Source organism: Euleptes europaea, chromosome 5 (assembly GCF_029931775.1).
Source record: "Euleptes europaea isolate rEulEur1 chromosome 5, rEulEur1.hap1, whole genome shotgun sequence".
In the NCBI taxonomy this organism is placed as follows: Eukaryota; Metazoa; Chordata; class Lepidosauria; order Squamata; family Sphaerodactylidae; genus Euleptes; species Euleptes europaea.
This window is the reverse complement of record NC_079316.1, coordinates 108,837,243-108,852,677: the sequence shown is the minus strand read 5'-3', so window position 1 is coordinate 108,852,677 and position 15,435 is coordinate 108,837,243. Positions and strand designations below refer to the sequence as shown.

General features: G+C 45.6%; 1 protein-coding gene across 1 annotated transcript in view; it reads left to right on the top strand.

Annotated features, from left to right (window-relative positions):
* Window positions 1–13,700, top strand: part of RET (ret proto-oncogene) — a 174,916-nt gene extending 161,216 nt beyond the window's left edge. Inside the window, exons 19-22 of the mRNA XM_056850532.1 lie at window positions 3,808–3,945; window positions 6,757–6,856; window positions 11,056–11,203; window positions 13,418–13,700. Of these exons, the coding sequence (XP_056706510.1) occupies window positions 3,808–3,945; window positions 6,757–6,856; window positions 11,056–11,203; window positions 13,418–13,575 (544 nt within the window). The 3' untranslated portion in view covers window positions 13,576–13,700. The remainder of the gene's footprint in view (window positions 1–3,807; window positions 3,946–6,756; window positions 6,857–11,055; window positions 11,204–13,417) is intronic.
* The last annotated feature ends 1,735 nt before the right edge of the window (window positions 13,701–15,435 follow it).

Sequence of the window (15,435 nt, the reverse complement as noted above, 5' to 3'; positions counted from 1 at the left end):
GAGACAGGCAATGGCAAAACACCTCTGAACTTCTCTTATCTTGAAAAAACCCTACAGGGCCGCCATAAGTCAGTTGTGACTTGATGGCCAAAAAATAGAGGCATTTTACTATTTTTTGCCAAATTTAATGGGGGCTTCCACAAGATATTACGCTTGTTGTGAACACAGCTATAACTTCCCATCTTTTCTTTCCTCCTTCTCCAGAAGTTTGATCTCCCCACCCCCACCCCCACCCAAGTCTTCTAAGGCCACTTCTACATAGCTGGCTTGGATTTATTGCAAGCTGCTGTGTTTTCCAATCTGGCTCAGAAAACACCCCAGCTTTACTTTCCTGTAACTCAGGCACACAATACTGCGGAGCCAGCCCACATGCTTCTGTTCTCGGGGTAATTTATTCATCTGTGATGCTCCTAAAATACTTAGATGCTCTCCCACCACCTCTATCACTGGCACGGTTTGGTTTCGGGATTAACCAAACTACAAATGCATTGAGAGAGAGCCGTTGGTGTTAATATACTAGTGTGTGAATGTAGCAGGGAAAAAAAAAGAAGAGTTGGTATTTATATGTCGACTTTCTCTGCCACTTAAGGAAGAATCAAACTGGCTTACAATCACCTTCCCTTCCCCTCCCCACAACAGACACTCTGTGAGGTAGGTGGGGCTGAGAGAGTTTGGAGAGAAATGTGACTAGAAGAAGGAGAGTTGGTTTATATATGCCAATTTTCTATACCTTTAAGGAGAATCAAACCGGCTTACAATCACCTTCCCTGCCTCTCCCCACATCATTGTGAGGTTAGAGTGGCTGAGAGAGTTCAGAGAGAACTGTGACTAGCCCAAGGTCACCCAGCTGGCTTCGTGTGGAGGAGTGGGGAAACCAACCCGGTTCACCAGATTAGCCTCCGCCACTCATGTGGAGGAGTGGGGGAATCAAACCCAGTCCTCCAGATCGGAGTCCACCACTCCAAACCACCGCTCTTAACCCCTACACCACGCCAGCTCTCTCTCCTGCCTTTTACAGGAAAATTAAAACTGAGGGCAAGTGTGGTAGACTGGGTCTGACTGGGGAGACCAGGATTCACATCTCTGCTCACCCATGAAGCTGACTGTGTGATATTAACCCAGTTCTCGTCTCCGGGTTCAAAAGATTGTTTGGGGTACGGTTCCCCAACATGGCATTTCTGGGCACCAGGGCACCTGCCAGCACTTCCCTTGGTGACTACTGAGTTTTTCAGAAAGTGGGCGGGGCCATTGTAAGGCAGGACTTGTGATTGGCTGCCAGCGTGGTGTAGTGGTTAAGAGCGGTGGTTTGGAGCGGTGGATGCTGATCTGGAAAACTGGGTTTGATTCCCCCACTACTCCACATGAGCGGCGGAGGCTAATCTGGTGAACTGGATTTGGTTCCCTGCTCCTACACACGACGCCAGCTGGGTGACCTTGGGCAAGTCGCACTCTCTCAGCCCCACTCACCTCATAGGGTGTCTGTTGTGAGGAGGGGAAGGGAAGGAGATTGTAAGCCGGTTTGAGTCTCCCTTAAGAGGTAGAGAAAGTCAGCATATAAAAACCAGCTCTTCTTCTTCTTCTCATTCAAAGAAAAGGATTTCCCCCTTGGAGGATCAAGAGGACAATAAGCAACAAGGCTTCCCTTAGCCAGTGTGTGGTTCCGTTTCCCCTTCCTGGGTTCCTTTTTCTCGGGAGGCGTGAGGAGGGAGGTGTTCCATTTCAGCTCTGCCATTCGGCCATTTTGGGTTTGGCTCCACCTCCTGTGGCAGCCATATTGGGATGGCACCAGCCAAAATTCCAGTTGTGTCTGCAGACCCTGGTTTTGAGGACAAATTTAGGGGCAGGGCCTTAAAGGAAGCTCACAGCAAAAACAAAACCAGTGTTTTACTTAAACAAGTGTGGTCCTTAGAAATAAATCCCAAATCAGTGTAAAACCTGTTTGGCATCACCATAAGAGAGAACTAGAACACGGCGCGGAGGAGGAGGCATGAAGGGAGAACAGATGGACTTTAAAAAAGTATTTTGAAAGGTTATCGCAACGATTCCAGGCGCCAAGGAAGCTGTGCCAGGGATTTGGGATTTGGGTTTTTGGTTTATGCTAATCATGGTTTATTAGAGATAAAGCATTGCATGGCCAAGCGAGGCGAGGGGTTTTCAGGGCAGCCGTTTCTTACTGAAGTCAGTTGCTCAGAAGAACCTGTGAAGCGGAGCGAATGCGGCTATGGAGGAGGGGAAAGTGATGGCTGCCAAGAAAGTTTCGGTGTGGTTTTCTGAGGGTTGCGGGGAAGCTAAGGCCAGTGTGGGAGATGCAAATCCTAATGACTCGATCCCTGCCACGTCGGCCAGCCAGGACTGTTCGGTTTGGAGCCTCCCGCAAATCAATCAGGAAAAGCACAGCTAAGCACTTTGGAGCTGCTGTTTGTCGCGGGGCAGCATCTTTCTATGGAGTGTGTTTTGTGACCAATTATTAGTCCTTGCTTATTTATGAGCAAAGAAATCTCTTTTTTAAAAAAGTTTCAGTCTGCATTTTAAAAAAAAATCACAGGCTTTGTTGGCAGTGTGGTCAAATTTCTTATCTTGCCCTGAAACCGAATTGCACATCCTAAACTTCAAAATCAATGCAGAAAAGAGCAACCAAAATGATCAGGGGGGCAGAGCAACTTCCCTATTGGAAGCAGGTGCAACTCTTAGGGCTGTTTAGCTTGGAAAGAAGGCGGTTAAGGGGAGACACGATAGAGGTCTATAAAAGTATGCATTGTTTGGAGATAGTAGACGGAGAAGCTTTTCTCCCTCTCTCATAATACCAGAACATGGGGTCATCTGCTGAAGCTGGAGGGTGAGAGATTCAAAACAGACAAAAGGAAGTATTTCTTCATACAATGTGTAGTGAAATTGTGGAACTCCCTGCCCCAGGATGTGGTGATGGCTGCCAATTTGGAAGGCTTAAAGAGGGGAGTGGACATGTTCATGGAGGAGAAGGCTACTAGTCTAAATGAATACTAGTCATGATGCAGCCCTATTCTCTCCAGGATCAGAGGAGCAGGCCTGTTATATGAGGTGCTGTGGAACACAGGCAGGATGGTGCTGCTGCAGTGGTCTTGTTTGTGGGCTTCCTGGGGGCACCTGGTTGGCCGCTGTGGGAACAGACTGCTGGACTTGATGGCCTTTGGTCTGATCCAGCAGGGCTTTTCTTATGTTCATATGTTAAGAACATAGGAACGGCCCTGCTGGATCAGACCAAGGGCCATCAAGTCCAGCAGTCTGTTCACACAGTGGCCAACCAGGTGCCTCTAGGAAGCCACTAACAAGACGAGTGCAGCAGCACCATCCTGCCTGTGTTCCACAGCACCCAAAATAATAGGCATGCTCCTCTGATACTAGAGAGAATAGGTAAGCAGCATGACTAGTATCCATTCTAACTAACAGCCATGAATACCCCTCTCCTCCATGAATATGTCCACTCCCCTCTTAAAGCCCTCCAAGCTGGCAGCCATCACCACATCCTGGGGCAGGGAGTTCCACAATTTAACTATGCGTTGTGTGAAAAAATACTTCCTTTTATCTGTTTTGAGATAAAAGAGATGTTCATTCCATTTTTGAGATAAAAGAGATAAAAGAGATGTTCATTCCATTCGCCACTGTGTGCTTCAATGTATAGAAATCACACAGCTTCATCCAGTTTTACATTTGTGACCTTACTTTCACCCCTCCTTATTCATATGCCATTAACGGGAACAGCCGTGACCTTTCATGCAAACCCATTAAACCCTGATGCTTCTAGTAAATGCACTTTTCTCTTCTCCTCAGATGGTCCTTTGGAGTTCTTCTTTGGGAGATTGTCACCCTGGGTGGTAACCCTTATCCGGGTATTGCTCCGGAGAGACTGTTTAACCTCTTGAAAACAGGCTATAGAATGGAGAAGCCGGAGAACTGCAGTGAAGAAATGTAAGTCGCGTCAAGCTGTGAGGTGTTGTTGATACAGAGACCCTGCCAAAATTCCCTTCGTTGATGATAACATTATGATCAGCAGCACCGTCTTAGGGGTTTGCCAAGCAGGGGGTCTTATCCTGCACTGGCAACAGTGGCTAGCGCTGTATTAAGTATCTGGAGAGACATTCTTTTCTTCACCTGAGGTTGGGCTAACTTTGTGAGTATTGGGGGGGGGATATCATTAGAGCCGTGCAAAGAGCTAGCTCATGACTTCTAACGAGAAAAAAGGGGGTGGGATTAGAATGTTTGTGGGGTCGTGTGACGCTCTGCCTCACAGGTCTCTGCAAACATGCTAATCCCACCCATCTGTGATGGTTTGGGTCACATGTCGTGCCATCATCCAATCGAGGCCTGCGCCACTAACAATCTACGCTGGAGGAGGTAGATGAGGAGGAGGAGTTTGTTTTTATATGCCGACTTTCTCCACCACTTAAGGAAGAATCAAACCGGCTGACAATCACCTTCCCTTCCCCTCCCTACAACTGACACCTTGTGAGGTAGGTGGGGCTGAGAGAGCTCTAAGAGAGCTGTGGCTAGCTCAAGGTCACCCAGCTGGCTTCATCTGTAGGAGTGGGGAATCGAACCCAGTTCTCCAGATTAGAGTCCATCGCTCCAAACCACCGCTTTTAACCACTACACCATGCTGGCTTCACACAGTGCATAGTTACATTGTGGAACTCCCTGCCCCATGATGTGATGTCTGCCAACTTGGAAGGCAGTGGACATATTTGTGGAGGAGAGGGCTATCCATGGCTACTAGTCAAAACTGATACTAGTCATGATACATACATATCCTCTCCAGGATCAGAGGAGCATGCCTGTTATATTAGGTGCTGTGGAACACAGGCAGGATGGTGCTGCTGCAGTCGTCTTGCTTGTGGGCTTCCTAGAGGCACCTGGTTGGCCACTGTGTGAACAGACTGCTGGACTTGATGGGCCTTGGTCTGATCCAGCAGGGCTTTTCTGATGTTCTTATGCCATTGCCTGCCTTTGCATAGCAACCTTGCAATTCCTTGTTGGTCTCCCATCCAAGTACTAAACAGTACTAACCCTGCTTAGATTTCAAGATCTGGGGAGATCCAGCTACCCGGGGCCATCCAGGTCAGGGTAGCACCAGAAAAAGACCTTTCTGTGGGAAATAGACGGATTCAGCAGCCGGGCAATTTCCACATATTGGATCATTAGTCAGAGTCTACTGGAATTATCCGGTGTCTTTGTTCTTCCCCGATTACGGTCTAATTTTAATTGCTCGTCGCTGCAGTGCATTGAATTGCAATTAATAGAATCAGGCTGGAATGAGTTTATTTTTTTTAATTGAAAGTGGAGAGGGCTTCCCTTGCCACTCTTAATCAGCTCCAGATTGTAGAAGCAATGAGCTCAGACATATAACTGACATAGAAATGGAATGAGGGCACGAGCAGGAAGACGGCGCGGTTAATAGATAGGGTTGCCAGCTCTGGGTTGGGAAATACTTGGAGATTTTGTGGGTGGAGCCTGAAGAGGGCAGGGTTTGGGGAGGGATTTCATTGCCATAGAGTCCAATTGCCAGAGCAGCCGTTTTCTCCAGGTGAACTGATCTCTATCTGCTGGAGATCAGTTGTAATAGCAGGAGATCTCCAACTAGTACCTGGAGGTTGACAACCCTAGGCCGAGGTTAAGACCACTATAAGACAGTTGACTGATCTGTTCCTAGTTGTTTTGTTGACCTGAAGAGGGTATAAGGAGCCATTAGTTGGGGAAACTTATGTGTAGCTCATCCATACACACGTAGCTTATCACTACGTTTGCCAGCTCTGGGTTTGGGGGTGGAGCCTGAGGCGGGCGGGGTTTGGGGAGGGGAGAGACTTCAATGCCCTAGAGTCCAATTGCCAAAGCAGCCATTTTCTCCCTGGGAACTGATCTCTGTCGCCTGGAGATCAGTTGTAAGATCCCGAGATCTCCAGCCACCCCCTGGAGGTTGGCAACCCTATTAGTAGAAGACCCTGATATACTCTGAGGACGCTGCATTATGCGCTCAGCAAGTGACAGAAACTGAGTCTTGTGCAGCACTCTCTGGCCATTTTTGCATGGTAATTAGCAGCGCGTTCCAGGCTGAATTGCCCCACATATTTTTTTGAATTTTGCACACTGAAGCGACAATCCGGAAGTGACTGCGAAGCCGGTGCATACCTGTTTCGCATAAGTAAAGAGCCCATTTAACGCGACCTTTGGTGTTTGCTGGGAAGAATCACCCTCAAGGAACAATGCAAAACAACAGAGGCTCGTTAGCTAGGCATATGCTAATAGCTACACAAACAGGAACAAAGGAGCAGGCGAGCGGGGGGAGTGGAACTTCTCCTTTTGTGTCGGGACTGTGAAAAGGCATTTTTAAAGTTGCATTTTTAAAAAGAGCTTTGAGCGAGCATCAAAATTGTAAAAATGTAAAAATGTAAAATGTAAAAATGGCCCTTGATTGACAGGATCCCCTCAATTTTCACACATTCTGGGTGAGCCGTGCCTTTGCAGGGATGAAGGTGCGGGGCTTCTGGACTCTGGCACAGTGGGAAGGCATCACACATGAGTAGCCGGTGGAGGCTGGACTCAGGTGCGGTTGGCACTGCGTTTCCCTTTCCGTTTGTGCACATGCCGACATCCGGGCCTGGATGTTTTTCCTGCATGGTCAGAGGACTAGAATGTGCCCCTGGTTAGAAGACGTTTGGCCAAACAGGTAAAACCAGACGCCTTTGTTTAACACATAGGCTTTTCTTCTGTGATTTCTCCCCGCAGGTACAATCTGATGCTCCGCTGCTGGAAACAGGAACCGGATAAAAGGCCGACATTTGCAGAGATCAGTAAAGAATTAGAGAAAATGATGGTAAAAAGTAGGGTAAGTGTTTTCTGTGCTTTCGCACTCCTCATGAAAAGTAGCTGGAAATACTTTTTCCCCTCAATTTGAGGATTTATAGGCAATTCATCAGTAAGACTTTGTTCTGGAGACGTTGCCTGTTTCTCACCATTTGTATGTGAAAAGAATGAACTTGAATGAGGACAAAGAGCCTTAAAAGATCAATAACAGAAGTCACACTTGAAAGAGGGGCTTATCACACAATGCCATTTTCTGGTGTTTGGTTAGAGGGAGTAGAGAACGGAATGGCGCAGTGGGAGAGGATCTACTTGACACGCAGAAGGTCCCGGGTTCAATCCCTGGCATCTCCAACTCTATGATTCTGGAATCTCCAGCTAAAAAGGATCGGGAAATAGGTGATGTGAAAGACCTGTGCCTGAGACCCTGGAGAGCTGCTACCAGTCTGAATAGACAGTTCTCACCTTGATAGACCAGTGGTTTGATCCAGTATAAGAAGAATAAGAAGAGTTGGTTTTTATATGCTGACTTTCTCTACCTCTTAAGGAGAATCAGATTGGCTTACAGTCTCTTTCCCTTCCCCTCACCACAACAGACACCCTGTGAGGTAGGTGGGGCTGAGAGAGTGTGACTAGCCCAAGGTCACCCAGCTAGCTTCATGTGTAGGAGTGGGGAAACCAACCTGGTTCTCCAGATCAGAGTCCACGAGTCCAAACCACCGCTGTTAACCACTACACCATGCTGGTGTTGGTTTTATATGCCGACATTCTGTACCTTTAAAGGAGAATCAAATCGTGGAGCAGTGTTCAACAGTGGAATCGGCTACCTGGGGTGAACTCCCCCTCACTGGCAGTCTTTAAGCAGAGGCTGGACAAGCACTTGTCAGGGATGCTCGAGGCTGATCTTGCATTGAGCAGGGGGTTGGACTAGATGACCCTGGAGGTCCCTTCCAACTCTATGATTCTATTGAAATCACAATTAAGTGGCTCGCCAGTTTTTCTCCAGCCTCCTACGAACACCAGTCCCAGTCAGAAAGTGATGTAGGCAGGCTGTGGATCGCTACAGACTCAAGGGAAACGGCTGTGAGCAGCGAGACGAAAAGCCTGATCAGGGGCTTTACGTGAGAGCCAGCATGGTGTAGTGGTTAGAGTGCCAGGCCGGGACCTGGGAGACCTGAGGAGGGAGGGATTTGGGGAGGGGAGGGACTTCAGTGCGGTTTAATGCCATAGAGTCCTCCTTCCACAGCGGTCCTTTCCTCCGGATGAACCCATCCCTGTCGCCTGGGGTTGTAATAGCGAGAGATCTCCAGCCACCACCTGGAGGTTGCAGCCCTGGTGGGGGTCTTTCTGACTCCAGCTGGCCATCTGCTAATGTACCAGATTCATCCCAGAAATCCAGACTCCCTGAAGCAGAATAAAAAGATCTCGGGACATAAATTACTTAAGGGGGCTTCTGTGCCTGGCTGATCATCTTACTCATTACCCTTCCGCTACCCTGGAGGAGGCACAAGATTGGGGGAAGGCGGGGCAGGGGGGGGTTGAGAGTTTCCAAGTCCGCCTGCCAGACCTGCCTGTGTTAACTCTCTGGCAAGGAGCCCTGCTGGCAGGGAGCCGTAATTGAGCATATGTCCGAGGGAGCGTGGCGAGTGTTACTCCAAATAAACGCGTCGCCAAGGATACCACGCTCACGGGAAGCAGAAGTGATCTCATCTCTGCAAGCCTTTTGGTTGTTCAGTTTCAGGGATGAGAAAGAAGCATGGAAGCGGTACGCCAACCGTAGCAACTTGTTGGGTTGCCAACTCTGAGTTGGGAAATTTGGGAGCAGAGCCTGGGTTGGGGGAGGGCCTTTGAGTTGCGATTTTAAATGTATGTTTTTAATGTTTTTGTTTTTAATGTATTGTATTTTATGGGTTATATCTATGGTTGTTAGGGTTTGTTAGGGTTGCCAGGTCCCTCTTCGCTACCAGCAGTAGGTTTTTGGGGCGAAGCCTGAGGAGGGTGGGGTTTGGGGAGGGGAGGGACTTCAGTGCCATAGAGTCCAATTGCCAAAGCAGCCATTTTCTCCAGGTGAACTGATCTCTGTCGGCTGGAGATCAGTTGTAATAGCAGGAGATCTCCAGGTAGTACCTGGAGGTTGGCAACCTTAATGTTTGTAAACTGTGTTGAGCTCTGTAAGGCAGAAAGGTGGCAAATATGTGTTAAGTAAAATAAACTGGTTATAATACTGGAGGAGTTGATCCTCCAAAGCAGCCGTTCTCTCCGGGGGAACTGATCTCCGCTGTCTGGAGATCAGTTGTAATTCCGGGAGATCGCCAGACCCCACCTGGAGGTTGAGGAAACAATAGTACAAGCCTCAATCAATCATTTGCAAAAACATGTATTAGACAATTACAATAGTGAAAGTGCAGAAAGTGCTAAAAAGGAAACTTATCTAAAACTCTAACAACGATGATCTTAAGAGTTGATAAATATAATTCATTGAAAGGTCATTTAGACTCTACAAAAGTTCATAATAAAAATATTCTTTGCTTGTTTCGGAAAAACGGAAGTCGGGAGGAGACGGAACGCGGTCCGAATGCCTTGCGTTTTCGTCGCCCCCACGGGCGGCTTCTTCAGCTCTCCGTTCGAAATGGAAACAAATCTCCTGTAAAAATAAATATATACTATACTACAAGCTTTTCTAGTCTTCTGCTTTTTTAGATTTCTGCAATGTGTCTCAAGATAATTCGCTGGATAGACTGAGAATGGCGACTGTGTGTGAGAGAACAAAAAATACCACCTCTAGAGTTGGACTTAGACGTAATGAGCATAGACTCTCGAGTTCTTAAGTCTGCTTTCTTAACAGAATTATTAGAAATCATTGGCACATACTTTCCAGTATACCGGGCTGTGCCATTCCCCCTACTTTCGGCTTGAGGAGGAATATTTCTCTTAGGGACAAGCTGATCCATTCGGATATTTTCCCACAGCGAGCCACCCCTTCTGTCATCGGCCATTTCCCCTGTGGCTCTTGCTCCTTCTGCCCACTCAGTCTACCACTCAAAGAGTTCAGCTCCACTAGTTCTAACTTCAGGTTTAAGCTTAACCAATTTTCTAACTGCTCCACGAGCAGATGCGTTTATTGCATCACTTGCAAGTGTGGCAAATTGTACGTGGGTAGCACCTGTCGCCCTCTAAAAATAAGAATAGGGGAGCATAAATCTAGAATCAGGCTACGGAATTTTGAAGCCCCACTTACTCACCATTTTGTCAATCAGAAACATGATGAGAACGACCTTAGGTTTTTTGCCATTTGGGTCTACAAAGGGAACCCCTTTGATGCTGACAATGTTCAAAAGATTGTACTTAGGCAAGAATTACGCTTTATTTATTTATTTAAATCTTATCACCCTTATGGTCTAAACAGTGAATTAGATTTTTCGTGTTTCCTTTAAACAGCAGATTTGGGTTTATAAAATAATTCATCACAGCTGCGACCAAAAAGAACCTTTACCAGTTGAGCTGTTAAATTAGTAACACCTGTGCTATTGCTAACATGCACTTTCATTGAGCAACCCTGTTGGGAGCAAGGAGAGTCTGCTTGAGAAGCATGCTTGTAAGAAATTTCTGAATATATATTAAAGGTAGGAAAGTTGTATCTATGTTGCTGTTTAATATTGTTTAAAAATATTGTTTAAAATACTTTTTTAAAAATACTGTTTAAAAATAAAGTTTTTTAAAAAAATAGAGTCCTGAGACACATTGCAGAAATCTAAAAAAGCAGAAGACTAGAAAAGCTTGTAGTATAGTATATATTTATTTTTACAGGAGATTTGTTTCCATTTCGAACGGAGAGCTGAAGAAGCCGCCCGTGGGGGCGGCGAAAACGCAAGGCATCCGGACCGCGTTCCGTCTCCTCCCGACTTCCGTTTTTCCGAAACAAGCAAAGAATATTTTTATTATGAACTTTTGTAGAGTCTAAATGACCTTTCAATGAATTATATTTATCAACTCTTAAGATCATCGTTGTTAGAGTTTTAGATAAGTTTCCTTTTTAGCACTTTCTGCACTTTCACTATTGTAATTGTCTAATACATGTTTTTGCAAATGATTGATTGAGCCTTGTACTATTGTTTCCTCAGCCAGACTTGTTAGTACTAGTGCATATTTCTCCCACCTGGAGGTTGGCAACCCTACTGAAGACCTAACCAGCCCCTAACCGTGTCCTTCTCTTTATCTGCTTAGGACTATTTAGATCTTGCAGCTTCTACCCCTTCGGACTCCTTGCTTTACGATGACGGACTCTCCGAAGAGGAGACACCCCTCGTGGATTGTAATCATGCTCCCCTCCCTCGAACCCTCCCTTCCACATGGATTGAAAACAAACTCTATGGTAGAATTTCACATGCATTTACTAGATTCTAGCAGCGCGCACACACCCCCAAAGTGATTTTCTTCTGCACTGTCCTCACACTCTCTGTAACACCCTTTTAGAGTGTCGTTTGTCTGAATGAAACCAACCAAAATTTGCTTGGCAAGGTCTTTTCTTTGTCCGTTTGTTCGTTCGTTTCATTTGTCACTGTCCAACTCTGCATTGGGTTCTTCCTTTAGCCGTTTTTTGCAGCTGTGTTTAAAAAACGAAATTTCAAAGGATGTGAAAACACGCAACATTTACTAGATATATATTGTATGATTAAAAAAAAAAATCCCAGATCAGGGAAGTACACTCAGGGGGAGTTTTGAAAAAGATGCTAGCAGATATTCAATTCAAACTATACTTTTGTTTATCTATGGGGCGGGAAGGCTTACATTTGCATCTCAAATTTTAAAGCGGTAGAGGTTTCCCTTTAATTAACGATATCTGCTTGGCGTTTGGGGTTTTCTCCCATGTTTCGCTGTTAGAATCCATTGCACAGTCTTCTTGTTTTTATTCAGACGGATTCCCAAATCCCAACCGTCCTCTGTATATTTTAAGTTTTCCGTCAGCCGTGGCCACTGTAGTAAGCAGTGGAATTTCAGAGGGGGGTTAGAGAAACGGAGAGAGAAAGCTTATGATACAGGGAAGTCAGAGCAGAGCAGGTGCAGCCGTAGAGCTCTCTGGGAAGCCGAACTGGCGAGGACCACAACAGAACAACCTCTGCTGTTTTCACATGCTTTTCTTTTCCTTTTCCTTTTTTTTTTTTTTTGGTTTCTCATGACAATGTCAGCATCTAATAAGCCATGTTATAAATGTTGTCGTGTCTTTAAAAGAATGTGCTTGAATATTGTGGTGGTGAGATGGACAGTAAACACGCTTCTTGCCAAAACTCCTACAATTTTTTTTTTTTGGTTGTCGCAAAATCAAATATGCGCCCGTTTAACTCATGGGAATTATTTTAATTCAAGCTGTATAGTTCCCCCCACCTTCGCCCCACTTTTTTTTTAATTTGTCAAAATCTAGGTACTGATTCAGGGCTTAATTCTGAAGCCCAGATTCAGACGTTGGTTCCCAAATTAAAGGTCCTTAAAAAAATAATGCTAGGCTAGAAGTCAGGCAGTTATTTTGAATGCCCCTTTGAATGGTCTTGGGCTATCGCTAAACTGGCCAATTGCCCGTTATTGGCCACCAATCGATCGGGCTGCTTGCCGACCCTCAGCTGGTCGTGGGCAAAAGAGGGCCAGCTGAAGGGGGGGAGCAATCATCACTTCTGGGAAAACCCAGAAGTGACGTGGACGCTCTAGCACTCTCCCCCAAAACTCTGTGGTTTCTGTAGAGTTTTCAGAGGAGATTACTATATTGTCCTCATCGCTTCCTGCTTTACCATAGAGTTTTTGGAAAAGATTGCTAGAGCGTCTGCATCACTTCTGGGTTGCATCACCCCAGTACCAGAAAGCTCCTGATGGTTGCCAGAAGGGACGTGGCAACCCTAGCTATCACTATTAGGGTCAGGTTCCGAAAGAGACCTTTGAATTGGGTTTTTTAATTCCGAGAGCCTTAATGGGACCCTTGCCGATGAGAAGTCCTAAGTTTTCCCCCAAACGAAGCAGAAACAACTAAGCCACTTAGGAAGATGGGGAAACTAGAGCTGAGCTGGGCTGCATAGAAGTCAGTAGGCCCAAGGGAAACTGTTCCCAAGCCCCAAGATAACAGAAAAACAACCCCTTGTGTACTCGCAGTCCCGTTGTTTTCAATGGGACGAGTAAGTGTTTTCAGGATCACATAGGCCTATTACTACTTTGAGCACTTTATTTATCACAGGAATACTCCACCGCAATAACCAACCTGCCATTGTATTCCCATGAAACTATCCAAAGACTTATCAGGTGCAGATGTGTTCATCTTGACCTGGGATATCTCCAAAAAGCACTTTATTTATTTATTTTTCTCTCCATTCTTTTTTTGGACCTGCATGGCAACCTTTGCTCTTTTTAGTGCCTTTGAAACACAGTTCTCTTATTTGTTCTTTTTTTGGTGGGGGGGGAAGGAGGGAAAAACAACCACACACACACACCCATTTTGCAAATTTGCCTCGCCGTTGTCGAAGGGAGTTTTGCCAAGGGCCTTACTGTCTGCACGTGAAGTTTTGGGTTCTTCAGTGCAGAAAAAATTATCTGTTTTCATTTTTAGGCATGTCATACCCGAACTGGCCTGAGGAGAGCCCCGTCCCACTCACGAGATGCGATGGCCCTATGTCTGTGTTTTCAAGATATGCAAATGATAGTGTATATGCTAACTGGATGGTTTCACCCTCAGCGGCAAAATTTATGGACAAGTTTGATAGTTAACAGTGTCTTGGTGAAAGGTAAATGGACTCAGGAGGGGAAGTAGATCTCCAAAGAGTGGCCCTCCCCTCGGCACATTCTTTGTATAATAACTGGTTATGGCAACAGGAGTTTCTCGAACGGGAAACCTTCCCCCTACTTTTGGGTAGTTTCCTACCGTGGCTTCCCCCACCCCTCTCTGTTGTGGTGAATACTGTAACTGACTCTCTCCCCTGTTAAAGGCATATCAAACTGGGTCACGCGACAGTTCCAGTGTGGTTTTGGTTCACGCCGGTCTCCGGGTAGTCTGGTTTGGTACCTGTGTGTTACTTGGTGGCTGGCGGACTTCACGCTGACGGTGTTTCGGGCAACAGCCCAGTACTGGAACTGTCGGGAAGGGAGTGGCGAAAGAAACCCTGTTGTCGCTTCACAAAACTGCTACTTCGGTGTTCGATGAGAAGGAAAAGGCAAACTGAGCGAAGCATGAAGCACAAATTATATGATGGGAACAATTTGCTCCAAAAAAAAAAAAAATTCCTGGGATTGCTCTAGACTTAAGTGTTACTGTGTTGTTGGAAGTTAACAAGTTCTGAGTTTAAGAGCTTTGAGCGATTCAGGTCGGTGTTGAGATTCAACAGTAGAAATCTCAGAAACCTGTAGAAAAATATATTGTTCTGTCTTAATGCAAAAAAGAGTGGGTTTTTTGTTTCTAAATCAGGGTTAAACTGTTCTAACCTTTAGCACAATGGAAAACTTTGATACCAGATTTGATGTATTAGAGACTTGACCACATAGCTTTTATTTTCACTCGCGTTCGTTTTAGAGATGTCTCCAAATCTCCTCAGGATGTTTTGAAATGAGCTAAAGTGAAGGGAACCTGGCGTGGGGTTGCGCCCCGTGGGTTTTAGTCCTCTCCACTCAGATTCTTCATTTCTACCATCCACCGCACAGCCAAAGGGCTGACGCTGGTGTAAAGCTGGCTGCCGGTTAAAATGTGATCAACAAGCCGAGAGTCGGCCTCGAGAAAGCACGTTTCCTTACAGCGAATGTCCCTGTGAGTCCTTTCCTTAATCGTAGCTTATTGACAATAGTCTTAACAACAATTAAGGTTAAATAGGTTTTCCTGTAGCCAGAGATCAGAAACTTGGTTTAATAACTGCAGTTTCAGATCCCGGATAAACAGAAACCACCATTATCCTAACTTAATCATGGTGAACATGGAAGGGGAGAAAGTGCACAGTAGGAAGCATGTGTTCTCAAGGCTGGTTCCTGATTGGTTCAAAGGCAACAGCGTTTTATTTGCGGCAGCCTCCAGAGAACATGCAATTGACACAACTCCAAATAATTTTCTCTTGCGAATCATTTGCAGACAAACTTTTCATTCACTATTGTTAAATCTCTGTTCCTTTTAAAAAAAAAAAACATGTTCACATTTCTCTGCAAGTATGGAAAACGTGTCTTGAGTGTTGTTGTTTTTAAAAGCTAATAATGGATATTATGTTCAACTTTGATGTGGTGTTCTGGAAGATGATTTCTTAGGGGAGTTTTTATGAGACGGTTTCACAGACAGGGCATCATATGACTGGCATCGCATTTGTAATTTCATAATGTTAAGGAGAGAGGGTTTTTTTTTTAAGCTTGTTTTTCTAAAGAATGCCGGAACTGTCTCTCAGTGTTCTTTTTGGGTAATCTTGCGTAGTCGAATATTATACCAGAGTATCGCTTCTGTCTCTTCGGTTTCTGTTGTGTGGTTCTGTGTGTCTCCATTACCTGTTTCCATTATTCCAGAAATCCATGAGTCAGATTGCCAAACGTTGTAACTGTTCTCTTCACGAAAGAGGTCCGAACACCTCATTAGGATTTTAAAAGAACTGGTTTGAAAGC